This window comes from Silurus aristotelis (genome assembly GCF_946808225.1).
Source record: "Silurus aristotelis genome assembly, chromosome: 7".
NCBI lineage: Eukaryota > Metazoa > Chordata > Actinopteri > Siluriformes > Siluridae > Silurus > Silurus aristotelis.
Window position 1 is genome coordinate 4190067 of NC_139580.1, and position 17648 is coordinate 4207714.

Sequence of the window (17648 nt, forward strand, 5' to 3'; positions counted from 1 at the left end):
GTTTCTGGATGAATAAAGTCTTCTTTTGGCAACACAACTCTGGACTAGTCTCTTTGTGTCCCTCGGGATCTTATCCTCTTTGCTAAAGTCATTTAACCATGACAATGCAACTGAATACTACACTGAAATCATCTGTAATATCTGGAGCAAACACTTTTATAAAAAATAGTTATCTTAGGGAACCTGATGTCATGTATTTGAACGGTTGTGGGCCACCAGTGATTTCTTGATGTCTCAAAGGAGGCGACTCCACCCCAGGATCAGTTTTTCAGGCTTGTTTGAAGAAATGCTTTTATTTTATTTTACATTGTAATTTAGCACCTCTGACTGGTTTCAGTGCCTCCCTATTATATCACTTCCATTGGGACCACAGTGGATAACAATAGGTTTTAAAAAGAGAGAAAAATGAAATAAGTTGATGGCTTCAGAACTTTTTCAGTTTTTCATTGCAGTCAGATGAAGCAGGTTAAGCAAAAGCCTCATCTGATTCTCATTGTTTAATTAGTAGATCTTGGCTTTCAGTAGACTATTGGGTGTGGCTTCTGGATAAGTTTGGACTTGATGTTTCAATTTTTTTCATACATTATATGGACAAAAGTTTGTGGACACCTGACTATAAGATTTGTCTGAAATTTATGAACATCCCATTCCACACTTGCTCTTATAATTACCTATAATTACCACTCTTCTGGGTAGATGTTCCACTAGATGTTCGAGTGTGCTTATAAAGATTTGGGCTCATCTTGCCAGAACTGACAAGATGTTCCAAAGGGCTGGGTTCAAATCTCTGTAGCAGAAGATTCCTCCACTCTAGCCCATGTGAAGCAGATCTTCATTGAGCTGGTTTTGTACACAGGGGTATTGCTGGAACAAGTTTGGGTCTCCTAGTTCAGGAAAAGGAAAGATTTAATCCAACATTTGTGCTAAAAATGATGTTTAATATTATATTTTGTTCAATGTTAAATATCATCATAAATAGTTTGGGCAGTTTTGTATTGTTTAGTATTGTATAGGATATTTAGAATTTGGGGAAATCATTTTATTGAGATTGCAGACCTGGCAACCCAGGACAATAAAAGTCACCAAGCCTGTAGATGAATGCTAATAGAGTTCAAAACAGTGAAAAAAGTTTAAATACTGTATGTAAATATGTCATGTCATTCAGTTACAGTAAAACTTCTGTATTCTCATGCTTTCAGTTCTCTTATTATGGTTCATTTTTAGATTTACTGTAGCCATTGTAATGTGTTATTGGGGTCACTGTCTCTCTCTGTCTCTTTCTCTCTCTCTATCACACACATGTATATTTATGTATGTATGTATGTATGTATGTATGTATGTATGTGTATATATAAATATATTATATATACACATACATACATACATACATACATACATACATACATACATAAATATACATGTATGTATGTATGTATGTATGTATGTATGTATGTATGTATGTATGTATGTATGTATGTATGTATGTATGTATGTGTATATATAAATATATTATATATATAATAGATATAATGTATATAATACATGATTGTCATTAGTTAACTCATAATTAATAGCAACCTAATCACACATTTTTATCTGTTCTGAATGTACTTTAAATTAATACTTTTCAAATTAATACTTTTTGATACTCTAATCAACATGGAAAAATACGGATGCTTTATGCAAAGGTTTGTTTATTATTAGTGAAACCATATTTAACAAATAAGACAACATATTCTTGTTAATGTTTTAAAGTAATTATGGAGTTTTAAATTACAAAAATCATCAGAACATCCAGCGGAACTTTTGTTTCCACACGGACGGTTATAATTGCCGGATGTGTGCATCATGGTGGATTTTGGTACTGATTTGATACCTGCCGCGTCAGTAAAACAAATGTTTAGTAATTAGAAATTATTTTTTGCTGGAGTTTATTTATTTATTTTATTCTCTATTTTTTTATATTTGAGTAAAGAAAGAATGTCGTAATAAATGTGTGTTGCGTTGAAGGTTTTAATTTCATTTTAGGTAAAGTGAATGGGAAATTTACAATTGTGTGCTCCAGATTTGTGGAAAGAACATTTTGTGGAAGAACCTTATATGACTAGAAAGGTCAGATGTCCTAACAATTTTGGCTATTCAGTGTAGATCAGGGAAAAAAATGGAAAAATCACATGGGTAGAAAAGAGGCAGGTGGCTGACCTTAGAATGACTAAAAACTGAGCAAAGATACTGTGTTTCAGTCTGCTCTCTAGCTTTCAGTGAGTAATCAGTCAGTCTGACATTTTAAGCACTTTATTAAATGCAAAATCTTTTAAGTGTCCAACAATGTTTGCTCCCCCCAAAAAATCCCACAATGCACCAGGAAACATCGATACTCACTGTGTTGCTTTCACTAGAAACTGTCCCTTGAAAATAAAAACTGAACTCTCAGCCAATTTCGTCCACAAATGTGAGAAGCTAATTGTGGTTGTTGCAGCTCTTGAATAATTACTTATGTTATGTTACGATAGTCTTCATGATATACCGATTCACCAGCTCGGGAGACAGGAAGCGGATTGAGACACAGCCTAGGAAAGTAAACACAGTGGAATGAGACACAGGTGGCAGCAAAGACACACTTAACATACAGAGAGAATATGGAGGACAATGAATGTTTATTAAAGTCCCATTATTGTTAAGATTATCACCTGCTCACTGAAGGACACGAGTGCAAAAAAAGGTTCATATTAGTTGCAGTCCAAATTCATCTCCATTGTTCCTAAGTGGTACCGTCCACAGTAACCTCATGGGGAACCATCCTTAGCAATGGTATGGTTTTATAAGATCTCTGTCAGGGCATCAGGATAGAGCAGCCAGTTCAGGATAAGTGGTACCTAAGGAGCATGTGTATCTCCACAGAGAGAGAGAGAGAGAGAGAGAGAGAGAGAGAGAGAGGATTATTGGTACACTTATTGTCACATAATGGTCACATATGGACACACTGTATTGTGCTCAGAGAGCAAGCAGGACTCCAGCAAAGTGTGTGTGTGTGTTTGTGTGTGTGTGTGTGTGTGTGTGTGTGTGTGTGTGTGTGTGTGTGTGTGTGTGTGTGTGTGTGTGTGTGTATGTGTGTGTGTGTATGATAGCAGTGATGGGATTTCTGTTGCACTAATTATAACACAGTGACTTTCAAGGGTAGACCTCAAACCACACACACACACACACACACACACACACACACACACACACGCTTGCCACTTCTTATCTTGGACACTCATCATTCTGTTATTAGGATTTGTTTTCCTCGCAGCTTGTGTAGGTTCAAATATACCGATATATATACTATCTACGTGCACCAGGAAAGCAATATCACGAATTTGCTGTGTGAGACATCAGTCATCAATGGAGAGGTACGAGATAAAAACTTCATACAGTTTCACAGCAGAGACCAAATACTGTTTAATGCAATGATTCAGCCCATAAATACAATTTAAACAGACAGACAGACAGACAGACAGACAGACAGACAGACAGACAGACAGACAGACAGACAGATAGATAGATAGATAGATAGATAGATAGATAGATAGATAGATAGATGACGGTTCTAGAAATAAATGCATGGGGATTAGCCATTGCTGCTCTGTAAGATGTCTTTAACAGGTGTGGGTTATGGAAATGTGGGTATTAGTTTCACTACACTTTCAGTAAAGAGGGGCTCAGAAGCCCACAGGAAGCGTGTACGAGGGTGTGTGGATGCACACACACACACACACACACACACACACACACACACACACACACACACACACACACACACACACACACACACACACACACCATGTGTATGAACTCTACTCTTTATGAAGTGTCATCCACAGCTTTTTGTACACTCGGAGAACGCCTTCTGTGCTCGGAAATGTGCTCGGTTATTCACACATAAGACTTACATGTGTCACATTTGAATATAGCAAGTCTTAATTTATTTGTTATAACACATTATCTACAGTGCCCTCGTTTAATTTTGACTCCTCCTAAATATGAGCAAAGAAGGTTGTGTCTTTATTGTATAACCAGTTTGTCCAGACTGGGAGAAAACCCCAATCAACTCAAAATTCTTATTTTGAAACTCAGATCACTTTTATTAACCCTGAGTTCAGTAAGTGATGTCAAATCAACATCAATAATTACCCCCGCAGTGTTTGCTTTGTTTATACAAATATTTGCTTTAGAGCAGTCAATATACAACAATATTCAATTGTAAAATCTTTATTTATGACTATACAGTTCATGGTGTTCACAGAATGCAATATTATAAAAAAAGTATTATGAGGCAATGCTAAAATAATGTGAGAACACGAAAACATTTGAAGTATGGCAATTTCAAAGTCCCAGACTACAAGGTTAAAAAATATATATACTTAAATTTGCCATATGTTATTTACTGAGTTACCAAGTTGATATTTTGACTTTCTTTTTCTTTTTTTAAAATGTAATTACCTAATGTAAATTTTATGCCGTTATTAGTTTCTATTTCACCGTATGTATTTGTGATTTGTACTTACTCAGTTGCTATTTTTACTTACTTATGTTGTAAATTAAGTTGTACATACATTTATTATTTACAAAAGCTTTTAACCTACATAGTTGTAATTTTGACTTACTAAGTTATTTTGACTTACAAACGTTTCTATAATATATATTTTGGGGACTTTTGAAAGTTGTTTCAGCTTACACCGTTGTTCATTTTACTTACATGGTTGTTCATTTGACTTACATTTGACTTGTTACATCCGCCCACTAAAGTTTTTATGTTAACTTATTTATTTATAATTTAACTTGTTATTTTTACTTAATCACGTTAACTTACATAGCTGTTTGACTTACAAGGTTGTTTTTTGACTTACGGATGTTATTTCAGCTGATTAAGTTGTGATTTTAACATGTACATAGTTGTATTTTGAATTAATAAGTTGGTAATTCGACTTAAGTTGTTTCATTTTGCACATGCTGAGGCTCAGCTACTGTATGAGAAAACAAAGTATTTAAAAACAAATACATTTTGTCGTGACATCTTTAGTGTATCAGTGATATTTGTACACAACACATATTTTTGTCCCCTGGAGACTTTACTGTAGACCTAACGAATCATTTTGAGTGTTAAAAAAAGCGGGTTCTCTACAGACCTGGCCACCTTTCAAAGCGCCATTTTGAACGCGTGTGATTTTCAGGAATTGGAATTGGGTGGTGATATGGTGCAACATGGCAACCCATGTGGCTGCAGGAACAGGAAGGACACTGGATCGAATCGCTCGCGCGCTGTACTCTCTGCAGAACACACACTCCAGCGCACTGTCTCATAGCCGCTGCGCCTCTCAGCGCCATCTTTATATAATAAGGAGTTTCTGGATTTTAAACAAAAAGCAATAAATAAAATCAGGTTTAGCGGAAGGTTTGGCTTGGAATTAAAGCCAGTCGTAGATCCGAGTGAGAGCTCGCGCGCCTGTGCAGCCATTACAGCGAGCTGACTTGCGCGCGCGTGCGTGCGCCCGCCCGCCCGCCCGCCCGATATACAGGTACAGCCATTTTCTGTTCAATTGTTTCGTTTTATGTTCATTAATAATATATTTTAACGCGTTCATATGAATAACTCAGGCGTTTATCTAGTTATTGTCGCTCAACACCGTCGTGTCGTAAAAGTAACCCGAGTTAGCTTAGCAACGCGGCTACATCGCATTAGCTAACGGATGCTAGCTGGGGGTTTTACAGTGTTAGCATGACTAGCATCTCAAATATATATACTAATGTAATATATACTTATTGGTCGTATTTTGTTCGAGTTATTTATTTTTGTAAACGATAACTGGGTCCGGTTTTAAGCGCAAATGTATCTTAAAGCTATCCTTATTTGGGATTAGTTTACAGAAACGTCGTCTTTATCACCCGAGCATGCAGAAACATGCAAAATTATTTATTTGTATGAGATACAAATTTGCATATAATTATAATACACTCAGGGTAAAAATATTAAGTATTACTCTCATCTTTTTCCCCACATGTACTGTTTTTTATAAATGAATTGATTTGTTTAACATGATTAGATTTTTACTTGATGTTACGTCATAGCACACGTGTGGTTGTGTATAATATTAATAATATTAATGTAGAAAAGCGTGGAAACACTTGGTGGGTTATGTTTTTAGAGAGACGCATGTTCCTTCTCTTTCTATGCGACAGACTCGGTAATGTCATCGTATGAAGACCCAAACAGATCCATAAATGTCTAGATGTTCCACTTTCTTTTTTTTTTTTTATTTCAGCATTAATAACAGCTTTACACACTGTTGGCATTCAGATATACATCAATTTATCAAGATATTCAGCTGAAACACTTTGTGGTTCCTCTTGTAAAACTTGTCAAATGTGTTCTTCACTAGTTGGAGATGTTTTTCTTGTGATCACTTCATCCCAGAGCAGTTCAATAGGATTAAGGTGTGGTGACTGGGCAGGTCGTACCATGATAGATAACATGGTCAGATTCAGCCAGGCTGGTGAGAAGATGAGGTTCCTGGGGTGCAGCCAGCGTTCACATTCATCCCAAAAGGTGTTCAATAGGGTTGGAGCTCTATAGCAGGAGATCTTCTACTCCAACCCATGTGAAGATCTTCATGGAGCTGGATTTGTGCACAGGGACATTGACACCTTTTGAGATTACAGTTTGGGAAAGAATAATACATTATTTGATGTGAAACTTTCCTGAAGAATGAATGCTGTGTGTGTGTTCATGGTATTGTAGCGGTGTCTCACTTCAGAATGAGGGTTTGATTATGAAAAACATGCTGTTATATCTCACACAAACCACATCCTGACTCATTTGCCTGAAGCCGAAGCGAAAAAAAGATTTCTTCTGATGATGAACGTTTTAATAATCATATAGCTTGTGAGCGGACGAGGGGGGCAATTTTGACCAAAAATCACTTTCTGATGTAATAAATAAATAAAGTGTATTAAAATGTAAGAAAAATCAGTTCTGACACAAAAAAATATATATAAAAATATTTCCTGATGTAAACGTGTAACACGGTCTGATTACAAATGTATTCTTATTTTCCAGTAAGGGGGAGTTTCATATATCCTGGCAAATTGGGTGTCCAAATACTTTTGAGGTATACACTGTACGATTCTTGTTAGGGAAAAAACTATTTTTTTTCAGTACATGTTCATCTTGTGTAATATAAACCAGCATGTATGTTCGAGTTTCGTGTTGTAGCTGAGATCTTTCCTGTAACCGATGGTGACCTGTGGTCTCTTTGTGTACTGTTGAAGGGAAGTGGGTTTTGGGTCATTAATCTGGTGGTGTTTGAGTTTTGGGAATATCTGACGTGGAGGTGGCTACGTCCGAGAAGGGCTAAAGATTAACTCCTGATAAATGATCAGACTTTGGTTCTCAACGATCCGTTCAGAGAACTGTTTGTCAACGTTTGTGTAAACAACTTTGTGTCGACGTGATGGAGGAAATAAATCCTCGTTTGCAAATCTACGTTGTTTCTGAGTTGAATATAACGGGCTGATAGTTTGTGCTGAATGCCAGCGGTTTTGTGATTGGTGATAAGGTAAGCAGAATTAGACCCCAGCTCTCTTTACATTTCAGTTTGTGGGGCAGATTTTTCTCCTTATTAAAGTCCAATGTCTATCTACTCACTGTAGGCAGACGTTTGTGCACACTTTAATACAGGGTTGGTATGTGTTTTCTGAACATTTCTTTCCACATTTGGGCCTCATTTGCTTTTATAATAGTAATCAACAGTCCATTAATCAATAGAGTTGATTTCAGAGTGCTACAGCAGGAGATCTTCCACTCTAACCCATGTAAAGCAGATCTTCATGGAGCTGGCTTTGTCTTTACCAAACATTGATATTTTTTTTTTCCCCTCGCTAGTTTTGAAGAAGACACCATTCCCAAAATGTCGAAGGCACCGAATTCTCCGTCTCGGTCTAGATCGAGGTCTCGGTCCAGATCGAGGTCGTATTCGCGATCTCGTTCCAGCAGCCGCTCACGATCAAGATCCAGGAAGCATCGCTACAGGTAACGCCTTGTCGTTTTCTCTCTGCATAGTATTCTTTTGTTTGCAATGTAAGATTCAATTACAACCAAAAACCTGTTTTTTTTTTAAAGAGAGGAACACTCCAGACTGGTTCAGGTATTTTAGGATGCTCTGTTCCTGTAGTTACGGGTGCAGAAAAAGTTAATAAAACATGGTTGAATTGTCTGGTGGTGTTAGAGCTCTGAAACTCACAATAACCCCACCTTTTACAATAGTGTTTTGGGTTGTCAGGAAATCTGACCAACTAAAATACACAGCACAAGACGAGATAAAATGTGTAGAAATTCATACGTTCATCCCTGTGATTCTCTTGTGCTGATGTAACCTTTAACAAGATCTTTGTGTTTTTCCCCCCTCATTTGTTTGTGTTGTCAAGGAGTTGATACGTTGCACTGTTGTTTTGAGAGCTTTCTTTTGATGAAAAAAATTCCACCAGTCGCTTTTGTTTTTTCCAGTCATTATTATTTTGCCATTGATCTAATGACTAAACAAAACACTGATTATGAGTAGTGAATCCTGAACTTTCATGTGACATAGAGAGACACTATGTGTAGTTATATACTGCCACTATGTGGTAAATGATAACATACCCCCCCCCCCCCTCCTGGTGCTTGGAGGTTTTTTGACATCGGCCATTTTGGTTATTTATTTCAGAATCGCCAACTTACTAAATAAAATGCCATCCTTCCTAGTGCGCATAGTCGTCAGTATTCTAGGTGCTAATAAATAACCTGCACCTTTTACCGTAACTTAGTAATAAATTACATACCAACGTGTTTTATCACTTATGTCTCATCTGTTAATCATAAAAAACTCGAACATATTTCTTTTCTCTTTGTCCCCTAGCTCCAGGTCTCGCTCCCGTTCCCCTAGTCGGGACCGAAACTACCCATCCAGAGATTTTCAAGGCAACCGGGGGTACAATCGTGGTTTCCGTGGCTACCGGAGACCCTTCTATTACAACCGTGGCCGAGGGCGTGGTTATTATCCACGTGGCTACCACCGAGGAGGAGGAGGCGGCGGCGGCGGTGGTGGAGGCGGAGGAGGTGGTGGCGGCGGCGGTTATGGTTATCGCTCCAACAACTGGCACGGAGGCTACCGTGACCAGCAGCAGTCCCACGAACATCACAGCCCCAAAAGAGGACGCTCTCGCTCCAGAACACCCCGCAAGCGTTCCAGGAGCCTCAGCCGCTCCCATTATTCCGGCAAATCCTCTTCTCGATCTCGCCACTCTAGCTCATCTTCACGATCCCCGACCCCGCGGCGCCGGAACTCCGGCAAAGCTGCGTCTAAAGAGTCAAAGAGTAAGACCTCACCGAACGAAGGAAAACCCAATAGTAAAGAAGCAGAGCCCAAATCCTCTGCGTCCATTTCTGAGGAGCCGGCGAGCAAATGGGAGAACTTGAGTGACTACACCACCAGTCCTAAAACCTCTAATCCCGAGCCAACATCTACACTAGGCACTCAACCTGAGGTTAAAGTCTCAATTTCTGGGACAACAGGTAATGGTGCCTCTGCTTGGAGAAGCATTAGTGGTCCAGAAACCAAGAGTCCTCCAAAGCCAACACCGCCGTCAACTGGTTTTGGCTTCTTCTCCAAAGAAGACATGAAGGCAGGAGAGAAAGCGGCCATTTCCACAGCGTTCAAAAAGTACGTGGTGTCTCTTTGTTTGAGAATTGCAGAACTCCTTTTTTAATTTGAACCAACATCCCTCTCTTTTTTTTTTTCTTTCGCACAGTATTTGATTTATAATCACTCTTTCAAATGTGTTTAGTCTGTGCACAGCAAACAAAGCTCCTTGGAAGAAAAAAGGTTAAAATGGAAGTCAACTCATTTCAAACGCAAATAAAATGCCAAATCTTGCTGGCTGTTGCCCTGTGCAATGAGGTTGTTTGCAATCCCATAATTTAGGAGATAAAGCTTAGCCGATGTAAGTATATTTCCTAAAACGAGTCCTGGTCAGTCATGTCTGCTGTGGTGCAGTTTTTAGTGCTCAATGTTTGCCTGTGATAAGTTCATACATTTCTTTTTAGTAAATATATTGGCGTAGCTACGCTGTAGAGCTGAGCGATAATCACATTTATTTTTCCCTGTAAATGTCAGACAAGGAAAATTCTCAAGGATCAAGGACCATTCCTAAAGTAAGAAGTAGATGCAGGACAATGGTTCTGTTAGTAGAAGGGAAGGAGGATCTGGTATGACTGGAGCAAGGAATAAAGAGGATAAAGTGTGAACTCTAAAGTGGGAGGATTACGAAACTAGACCATGGAACTAAGTAGATTAAAGGAACAAGGAATTTATAGGAACTAGAAACATCAAGGAATTGTCCCCTAGGAACTCGAACTAGGGAATAGAAGGATTAATGAGCAATAAAACAAGATGAAGAAAATCGAGTTCTATTAAATTTAACCATGGATATTGTCCCAAAGCAGCTTTTATATAAATACACAGGATTGCGAATATAAATTTTGACTATAAGTTTGAGTTATGAGTGAGCCAGTGGTGGCGTTGGCCTTTTCACGAGGAGGAAATTGTGAGAGGAATCAGACTCAAAGTCTAGGAAGATATTATTAGTTTAGTGTGGTGTCAGTGTATTCAGTAATATATATATATATATATATATATATATATATATATATATATATATATATATATATATATATATATATATATATATATATACATACATACATACACTATATAAATGAAAGTAAAAAAAATTGCTTAAAGTTTAAACGAAAATTTTACGGCTCCTAAACTAATTACGAGTCGTACATCTGGCCACGCCCCATATGCAAATTGTTGTTGTTCTCCATGGAAGCTTTTGTACTACAGCTTTTGACGAGGAATTTATTGAAATGTAGATTGTAATATTTTCCCCTTATCGCTCAGCTCTACACTAGTTTAAGTTCTTTAAAGGCTCAGGATTGTAACTTTTTTTTTTTCTTTTTTTTTTTTTAAACAAGAAAATGTGTCAAACTATCACTCTGGATCATTTACTACAGGTTTCTGGCAGAGAAGAAAAAAACCTCGGCCGACTGGGATGACAATCAGGGCGAAGAACCGAATACCAGCGATACTGAAAAGGAGAAGAGTAGCCGAAAACAAAAAGCCGTTTTCGAACTGGATCCGGTTTATGTTGAGTCCAAGGCCGATAAAGGACTTCCTTTTCTGGACGAGGAAGAAGAGGAGTACGCAAAAATCCTGAAAGAGAGAAAAGCTGAGGAGGAAACAAAGTACAAGACCAAACCCACTCTGTCAGCTAGGGAACTGTTTGAAGAGCGCTTTGGGAAGTGGGATGACGACTACGTGTCCAACAAAGATCCTGCGCAACGGGAGGACGAGATGGAGGAGGAGGAAGAACACGTGATGGAAGCGCTTTACAAAAGCCGCAAGCAGGCCGCACGCAAAGAAGAGAAGGCTGCCAAGAAGAAGGAGAAGAAGAAGAACCGCGTGAGTCCGACATCTCCTTCTCCTTCCAGAAATGCTGAGCGTACCAAGCCCCTGTTTCCTTCAGCTAGGGAGTCTTCACCTCCTGCCAGACCGTCTAAGAAGAAAGAGCCTGAATTTAATTTCAGTCTGAAAGCATTTAACGATGAAGCAGAGAGGTAATTAATGACCAATCAGTTTTGTGAACATTTAACCAGCGGTTTGTGAAGTATTTGATATAATCTGCTTCTTTGTTTGTTTTTTTCCTCCCCGCTATTTTTTAGCTCAACTGGTGCTTTAGCCAAAGAAAGACGTTTGTCTCAGGATCTGATATACCCTGTTAAGAAAGAGCATGAGGAGTTCCGCTCGATTTTCCAGCACATTCAAGCGGCTCAGCTTCGCCGTAGCCCATCTGAACTGTTCGCTCAGCACATAGTCACCATCGTCCATCACATCAAAGGTAACTTTTAAATCTTAAGCAGCTCTTAGTAACTGGTCTGGAGTTCCTCAGGGTCTGATGTTGGGCTCCATGTTGTTCATGCATCATTGTAAGGATTTTCTTCTCGTTTGTAGCTCAGCACTTTCGCTCGTCCGGAATGTCTCTGAACGAGCGGTTCGGCATGTACCAAAGAAAAGCCGCACAGATGGAAATGATGAGGCAACGAAAGAGTCCCGAGATCCACAGGTAATCATATCATCGGTGCTTTAATACAGTCTTTCTTTAACTTGGCAAATTGCATGGGGTGGTTTTTGGCTTGAGGAAATAGGGTTGCAAAATTCCAGCAATTTGTAAGACTGGAATAAAATGGGAATTTACATACTTGTTACAGGTTCTTCTGTAACAGGGAGCTTTACATGAAGTTGGAACATCTCGCAGCATATCTTCGTTAAAACAACCAGATTTAATGCAATTTCAGTTTAACTTCTACCCTGCACATTCATCACATCGCGCGTTCCTCCGTAATGTAACACCGATCACTGCTTGAATCTTGTACTCATGTAAATTACATAAATATTACATAAAACTTATTTAATCATAATAATGAAATCAAAGTCAAAGATTTAAGTTTTTTTAAATGTTTATATTTGTTTGTATATAATAGTTTATATAAATTTCCCCAAAAATTGTTTAATATTAATTTCCATACATTTCTGGTAAGTTTCCAACTTGGAATATTTCCCAAATTCCTCAGATGTAGTTTATATAGAGAGCTTCCAGAAATATTCCACCTCTTTGCGACCCTATGAGGGAATGAGCGTTTATAGCTCCTATGACATGAGTGAGAACTTGTTCCACATCATTATTATGCAAACATAATACGAATATAAAATAAATGTAATAGAGTTGAAGGATAAAAGGCTCCACTTCATCACAGCACTTTTTTAAAATGTATTTAACAGCATGATAATGTACATGTTAACGCGACGCCTTTTTAATGTGATTATGAGTAAATAGTGAAGACTTCAAAATAAGTACTTGAATACAGGCCAATATTCCCCAGTGTCCTCATGGCTTTGTCTGTGTCCTTACAGGAGAATTGATGTGTCTCCCAGTGCTTTTAAGAAGCACACTCGTCTGTTTGAGGATATGGACGAGAACGACTACAAGGTGACCGAGTGTTTTCACAAATCTGACATTGCAATGTGTGTGCCAGCTGAACGAGCAATGTGCTTTCTCCCCTGATTCCTTCATACCCTCCCCCGTTTTAAAGGAGGTGCAGTAAATCCTATATACACAAGTACCTCCTCTTCCTCTTCCTGCCCCCAAGCAGCTTTACTGATATGATTTTTGGGTGGGTACGTTCATGCCCAAAACAAAAAGGCTAATCAAAATGGAAGTGACTATTGAGATGTTGTCCAAGCCATTCAGTGGACATCTAATCAAAAGCCATAGTAAGTATTTTCTCCTTGGAAGTGCATTTGAACACCTTGGGGCTCTGTACTAATGGCCATGGGGGAAAAGCATGGAGCATGCTGCTTTCCTATACTTTTATTGACATCTTATTTAAAAATGTAAATCTGGGCACATTATGAACACTTTTATACCAAATTCTTCACTGTGACATTTTTTTTTCTCAGCGCTGAAGATAAAACTGTTAGAACTGCTCATGTCTTTTTGGGAAATTTATTAAATTAATAATAATTTATTAAACTGATATCCATCTAAAAAGTGTTATTTTACCTTCTATTCGAGCATAATGTGTTCATTTCAAAAGAGAGTGGATTTTTTAAATGACAGTGTATAGTTTTTGTAGTATTAGGGGTTAAGGGTGTACTGATTATGTAGTTTAGTGTAATGTAATAATAATAATAATAATAATCTGTAAATTTAGCTCTAAATGTAAATAATTTAACACGCTAGTGAAGTGTCTTGTGTAGTGCTTGATACTGTTGACATTGTCAAAATCCTTTAAAATTGTCCTTCTGTGAGTCATTAAACGTTTGGAACAAATTTCTAAGCAAAGTTTGGATTGTTGAAGGCTGCTGTAGGTGAGGTAAAGAGGCCTGGGCTGCAGTCAGAGTTCCATATAAGCTCAAAGGTGTTCAGTAGGTTTGAGGTCATTTCCAAAAGTTTCATCCAAGAATCAGTTTTGTGCCTCTGACGTGGTGGTAACAGTTTGGTGTGAAGAACCACATTTAGCTAGAAACGTCTGATGTTCCAGTACCTTGGTCTATATGGTGTATTTTTATATTGATATATATAATTGTATTTTGTCTTGAAGCTTTAATCGTATACGTGTAATATTGCTATTTAACACGCTTATGCGATGCATACTGATAATTACTTTTACACTTCTGTAATATATTATAATGGATTATAAAAAGTCCAATAAGGATTTAGTGTAGGTCTTTGTTTTTTGGTGTGTCGATGTTAAATTTTAAAGTGCGTCGCTGTGTTTCCGCAGGATTATGGTAAAAAATACGAAGGAGAGTCAATGGACCTGCGTTTGGATATTGAGCGACGTAAAAAATATCCCAAGCGTGAGGGGGGCAAAGAATCAGCAGGATCACGCACCCCCAGCCGAGAACTCTCCTCTGAGAAGTCCTCAAAACACAAGAAGTCCAAGTAGGTCCTTTTGTTTAATGATTCAGACACACTTACTTCACTGTGGGCGTTTTCAATTTCACTTATTACTCTCATCAGGAACGGAATCGTACTACAGAATAAAAATGAAAGAATGAATCCAAGACCAGGCGTTGTTTTTTTATACGTATTAATTCAGCCAGTAAAACTCCATTACTATAAACTCTAATGGATGTTTTACTGCCATCTACAGGCCAGTTATGATTTTACAACATTTAACTTCACTCTTTTTATCCTTACTCTCGAGTCAGAACCCTGGAAGTTATATTCTCAGAAACTTATTCAGCTTTTGATTGTGTTGCCATTTGGCACAGCTGCAGGGTGTTGGTTTAAAAAAAGGTGCCTAATGGAGTACGTATTTTAAAGACAGGGTTTATCTTTGTGTCTTCTAATATGGAGAACACACTTGATGATGATGATGATGATGTCTGAAATCCTTTCTTTTGCAATTAACTGGTAAAATATCCATTTTGAAATTGGAAATGAACCCAACCACAATAAAAACAAACCTCTTGGATGTTATGAATGGGCGAAGTGCGCCCCCTGGAGGAGGAGTAGGGCTCTGAATTTGATATGATTTAGAAACGTGATAAAATTTGAGTCATTAAAAACTCTATCTAGTCATATCTGTTCATAAGTTATCTAGTTCTACCTGCTCTCATCCTAAAATAGATAGATGTTTTTCTTTCTTTTTTTTATTATTACAGGAAAAGCAAGAAGAAGCGTGAGCGTTCTCCTTCCTCCTCCTCCTCATCTTCCTCTCCCTCGCCCCAAGCTTACCGTTCCAGAGAGTACCACGGCGAGGAGATGGAACAAATGGATAAAGGGGGCTTTGATAAGTCCCGCCTGGGGCCACGAGAGTACCCCCGGGACTATGAAGGGGGCCACATGGAGAGAGGAGGCCACGAGAGAGGAAGAGGAGGGTATGAGCGTGGAGGATTCGACCGTACGGGTTACGATAGAGGACGCGGGGGATACGACAGGGGATTTGTAAGTCTGTTTTTCTGAGAGATGATGAAATTGTAACTATAACGTTTGTAAAAACGATATAAAAATCGTTTATTAATAAAAAAAATACTTTTTTTGTAATTTTTTTTTTTACTATATTACTGGGAATTAATAAGTGAAGCCATGTGTATGGTGATATATTGTTTAGAAATGCTACGAAGTATCGTGATGTGATGTTTGTGTCGTATTGCCTCGGCCCTAAAGGCAAAATTCTGCAGAGTGAGAAATCTGTCCAAAATCCACTCTGAATGAGATGATGATGGAGCTGCTGGTGATGATGGCTCTCTTTTCTTTTGTTATAAAAATGTCCTTTTGTCTTTTACAGCCTAGAATAAGAGGTAGAGGATGGAACAGGGGAAATTACCCCAACAACAACAACAACAATGGAAACCCTGCAAATATTGGTGGGCCTGTACGCCCCCAGGAGGAGGAGTGGGACCCTGAATATACCCCTAAAAGCAGGAAGTACTACCAGGTACCTACTCACACACATATACACACACACACACACACACACACACACACGCCTTAAATTTGAGCTTCTTTATTTTAAATTATTTTCACCTTTTGATGTCTCAGCACGATGACCGTGACCGTGAAGGTGAGATGAAGTGGGCAGACGGGCGCGGTCGTGGGCGTGGCATGTATCCACGCAGCAGAGGTTCCTTCACTATACGTCGAGGCGCTGCCACCGGGGGTAGCAGTGGCAGCCCGAAGTGGACCCACGACATGTTCCAGGGAGCCACGGAGGAGGGAGAGCTGCCTGACGATGGCATTGAGCACGGCCTCAAAGATGATGAGAAAGCAACCGAGAGCTCCGCCTCTAAACCGTAGACCACGCCCACTCGTCTTTCTTTTTGAGCTTTTTTTTTTTTGTTTTTTTTTTTTTTGTTTAGTTAATTCACCACTGCAGTCCCCAAACGCAGGTGTGTCGTTCAGATGAAGTGTACAGCGATGTTCACACGAGCCGCTCTCACTTTATTCTGTCACGTGTTTAGAACAAAATGCTTTCTAGTTATTTTGATTTAGATTTTTTTTTTAACACTCGTTTTAATCGTAGCAGCTACGGTCTACATAAGTCTAACTGGAATGAGCAGGATGCTGTGATTTTGTGTGTGTGCATGTACATGACCCATATTTTTGTTCTTTGATTTTTATTTTAAAACGTGCAATGGAAATGCGCACTTGTGCCTTAGAGACGGGAACTGCAGTGAAGTGGTTTTGTTGTTGTTGTTTTTTTTTTGTGCTCAGTCTGTCCATTCCCTTTTCCGTCTATCTTCCAGAACACCCTTCGTCGTCGTCCCACCACCCCCCACACATTTCTGTGCGTACCGAGACGTGGGTGTGTTGTCAAATGTCTCAGACTTATTTTAAACCGGTCTTCGTCTCGCCATGTTTAAAGTTAATCGCCGAGCTGCTTCCCATCTGGAACGGTTCCACTGTGTATTTTTAATGATTTGTGACTAATCACTCATTGAGAGTTCAAAACTATAGTGCGATTATTTTCAGTCATTCCCCGAAACCCCTTTTTGTTCAATTGTAAATGATTGTAATGGCTTAGTTTTTTTTTTTTGTTTGTTTTTTTAATAATGCTTTAAAGAAATGCAACTTCAACAGGTTTTATTCAGAAGAAAAAAAAACATGGGTGAAGGATATTGTGGGTGGGGGTTGGAGGAATAAAACCCTGCGTTGTTTGTTTTCTAAAGAAATAAACAGCAGCATCTACGTAATTGTAGAATATTAGACCGCAAAGACACCTTTGAGCTGCTACAGCTTTTGTAAAATGAGCCACACTGGTAGAACCTTGATAGATCTGTAGACTCTCCTCCACCCGTTTCATTTGCCTTGACGCTTTGTTACGTTTGTATCGTTTCGCCAACGCTGTTGTTTCTGTCTTTCCTAATTTCCGTTTCAATAAAGAAAAAAAAAAGAATAAAAAAAGATTTCGTGTTTTTATTTGGAGACGTCACTGTGATTTAGGGACGACTTGCTGCTCGGCAGCTGGGAGTCATTACACACTGGATGTCATGGGAAAGGGT

General features: G+C 38.7%; 1 protein-coding gene across 2 annotated transcripts; it reads left to right on the forward strand.

The window, feature by feature from the left end:
• The first annotated feature begins 3195 nt into the window (after window positions 1-3195).
• On the forward strand, window positions 3196-17550 carry thrap3b (thyroid hormone receptor associated protein 3b). 2 transcript variants are annotated; one of them, XM_083546968.1, is made up of 11 exons: window positions 3196-3392; window positions 7922-8068; window positions 8934-9737; window positions 11093-11695; window positions 11801-11976; window positions 12090-12201; window positions 13050-13125; window positions 14423-14583; window positions 15309-15591; window positions 15935-16084; window positions 16189-17550. In XM_083546968.1, the coding sequence occupies exons 1-11, from the start codon at window positions 3385-3387 to the stop codon at window positions 16441-16443; spliced, it is 2775 nt and encodes a 924-aa protein (XP_083403094.1). In that variant the 5' UTR covers window positions 3196-3384; the 3' UTR covers window positions 16444-17550. The 2 variants fall into 2 exon arrangements, with proteins under 2 accessions (XP_083403094.1, XP_083403095.1); XM_083546969.1 differs by lacking the exon at window positions 3196-3392 and adding an exon at window positions 5224-5558.
• Window positions 17551-17648: the final 98 nt, after the last annotated feature.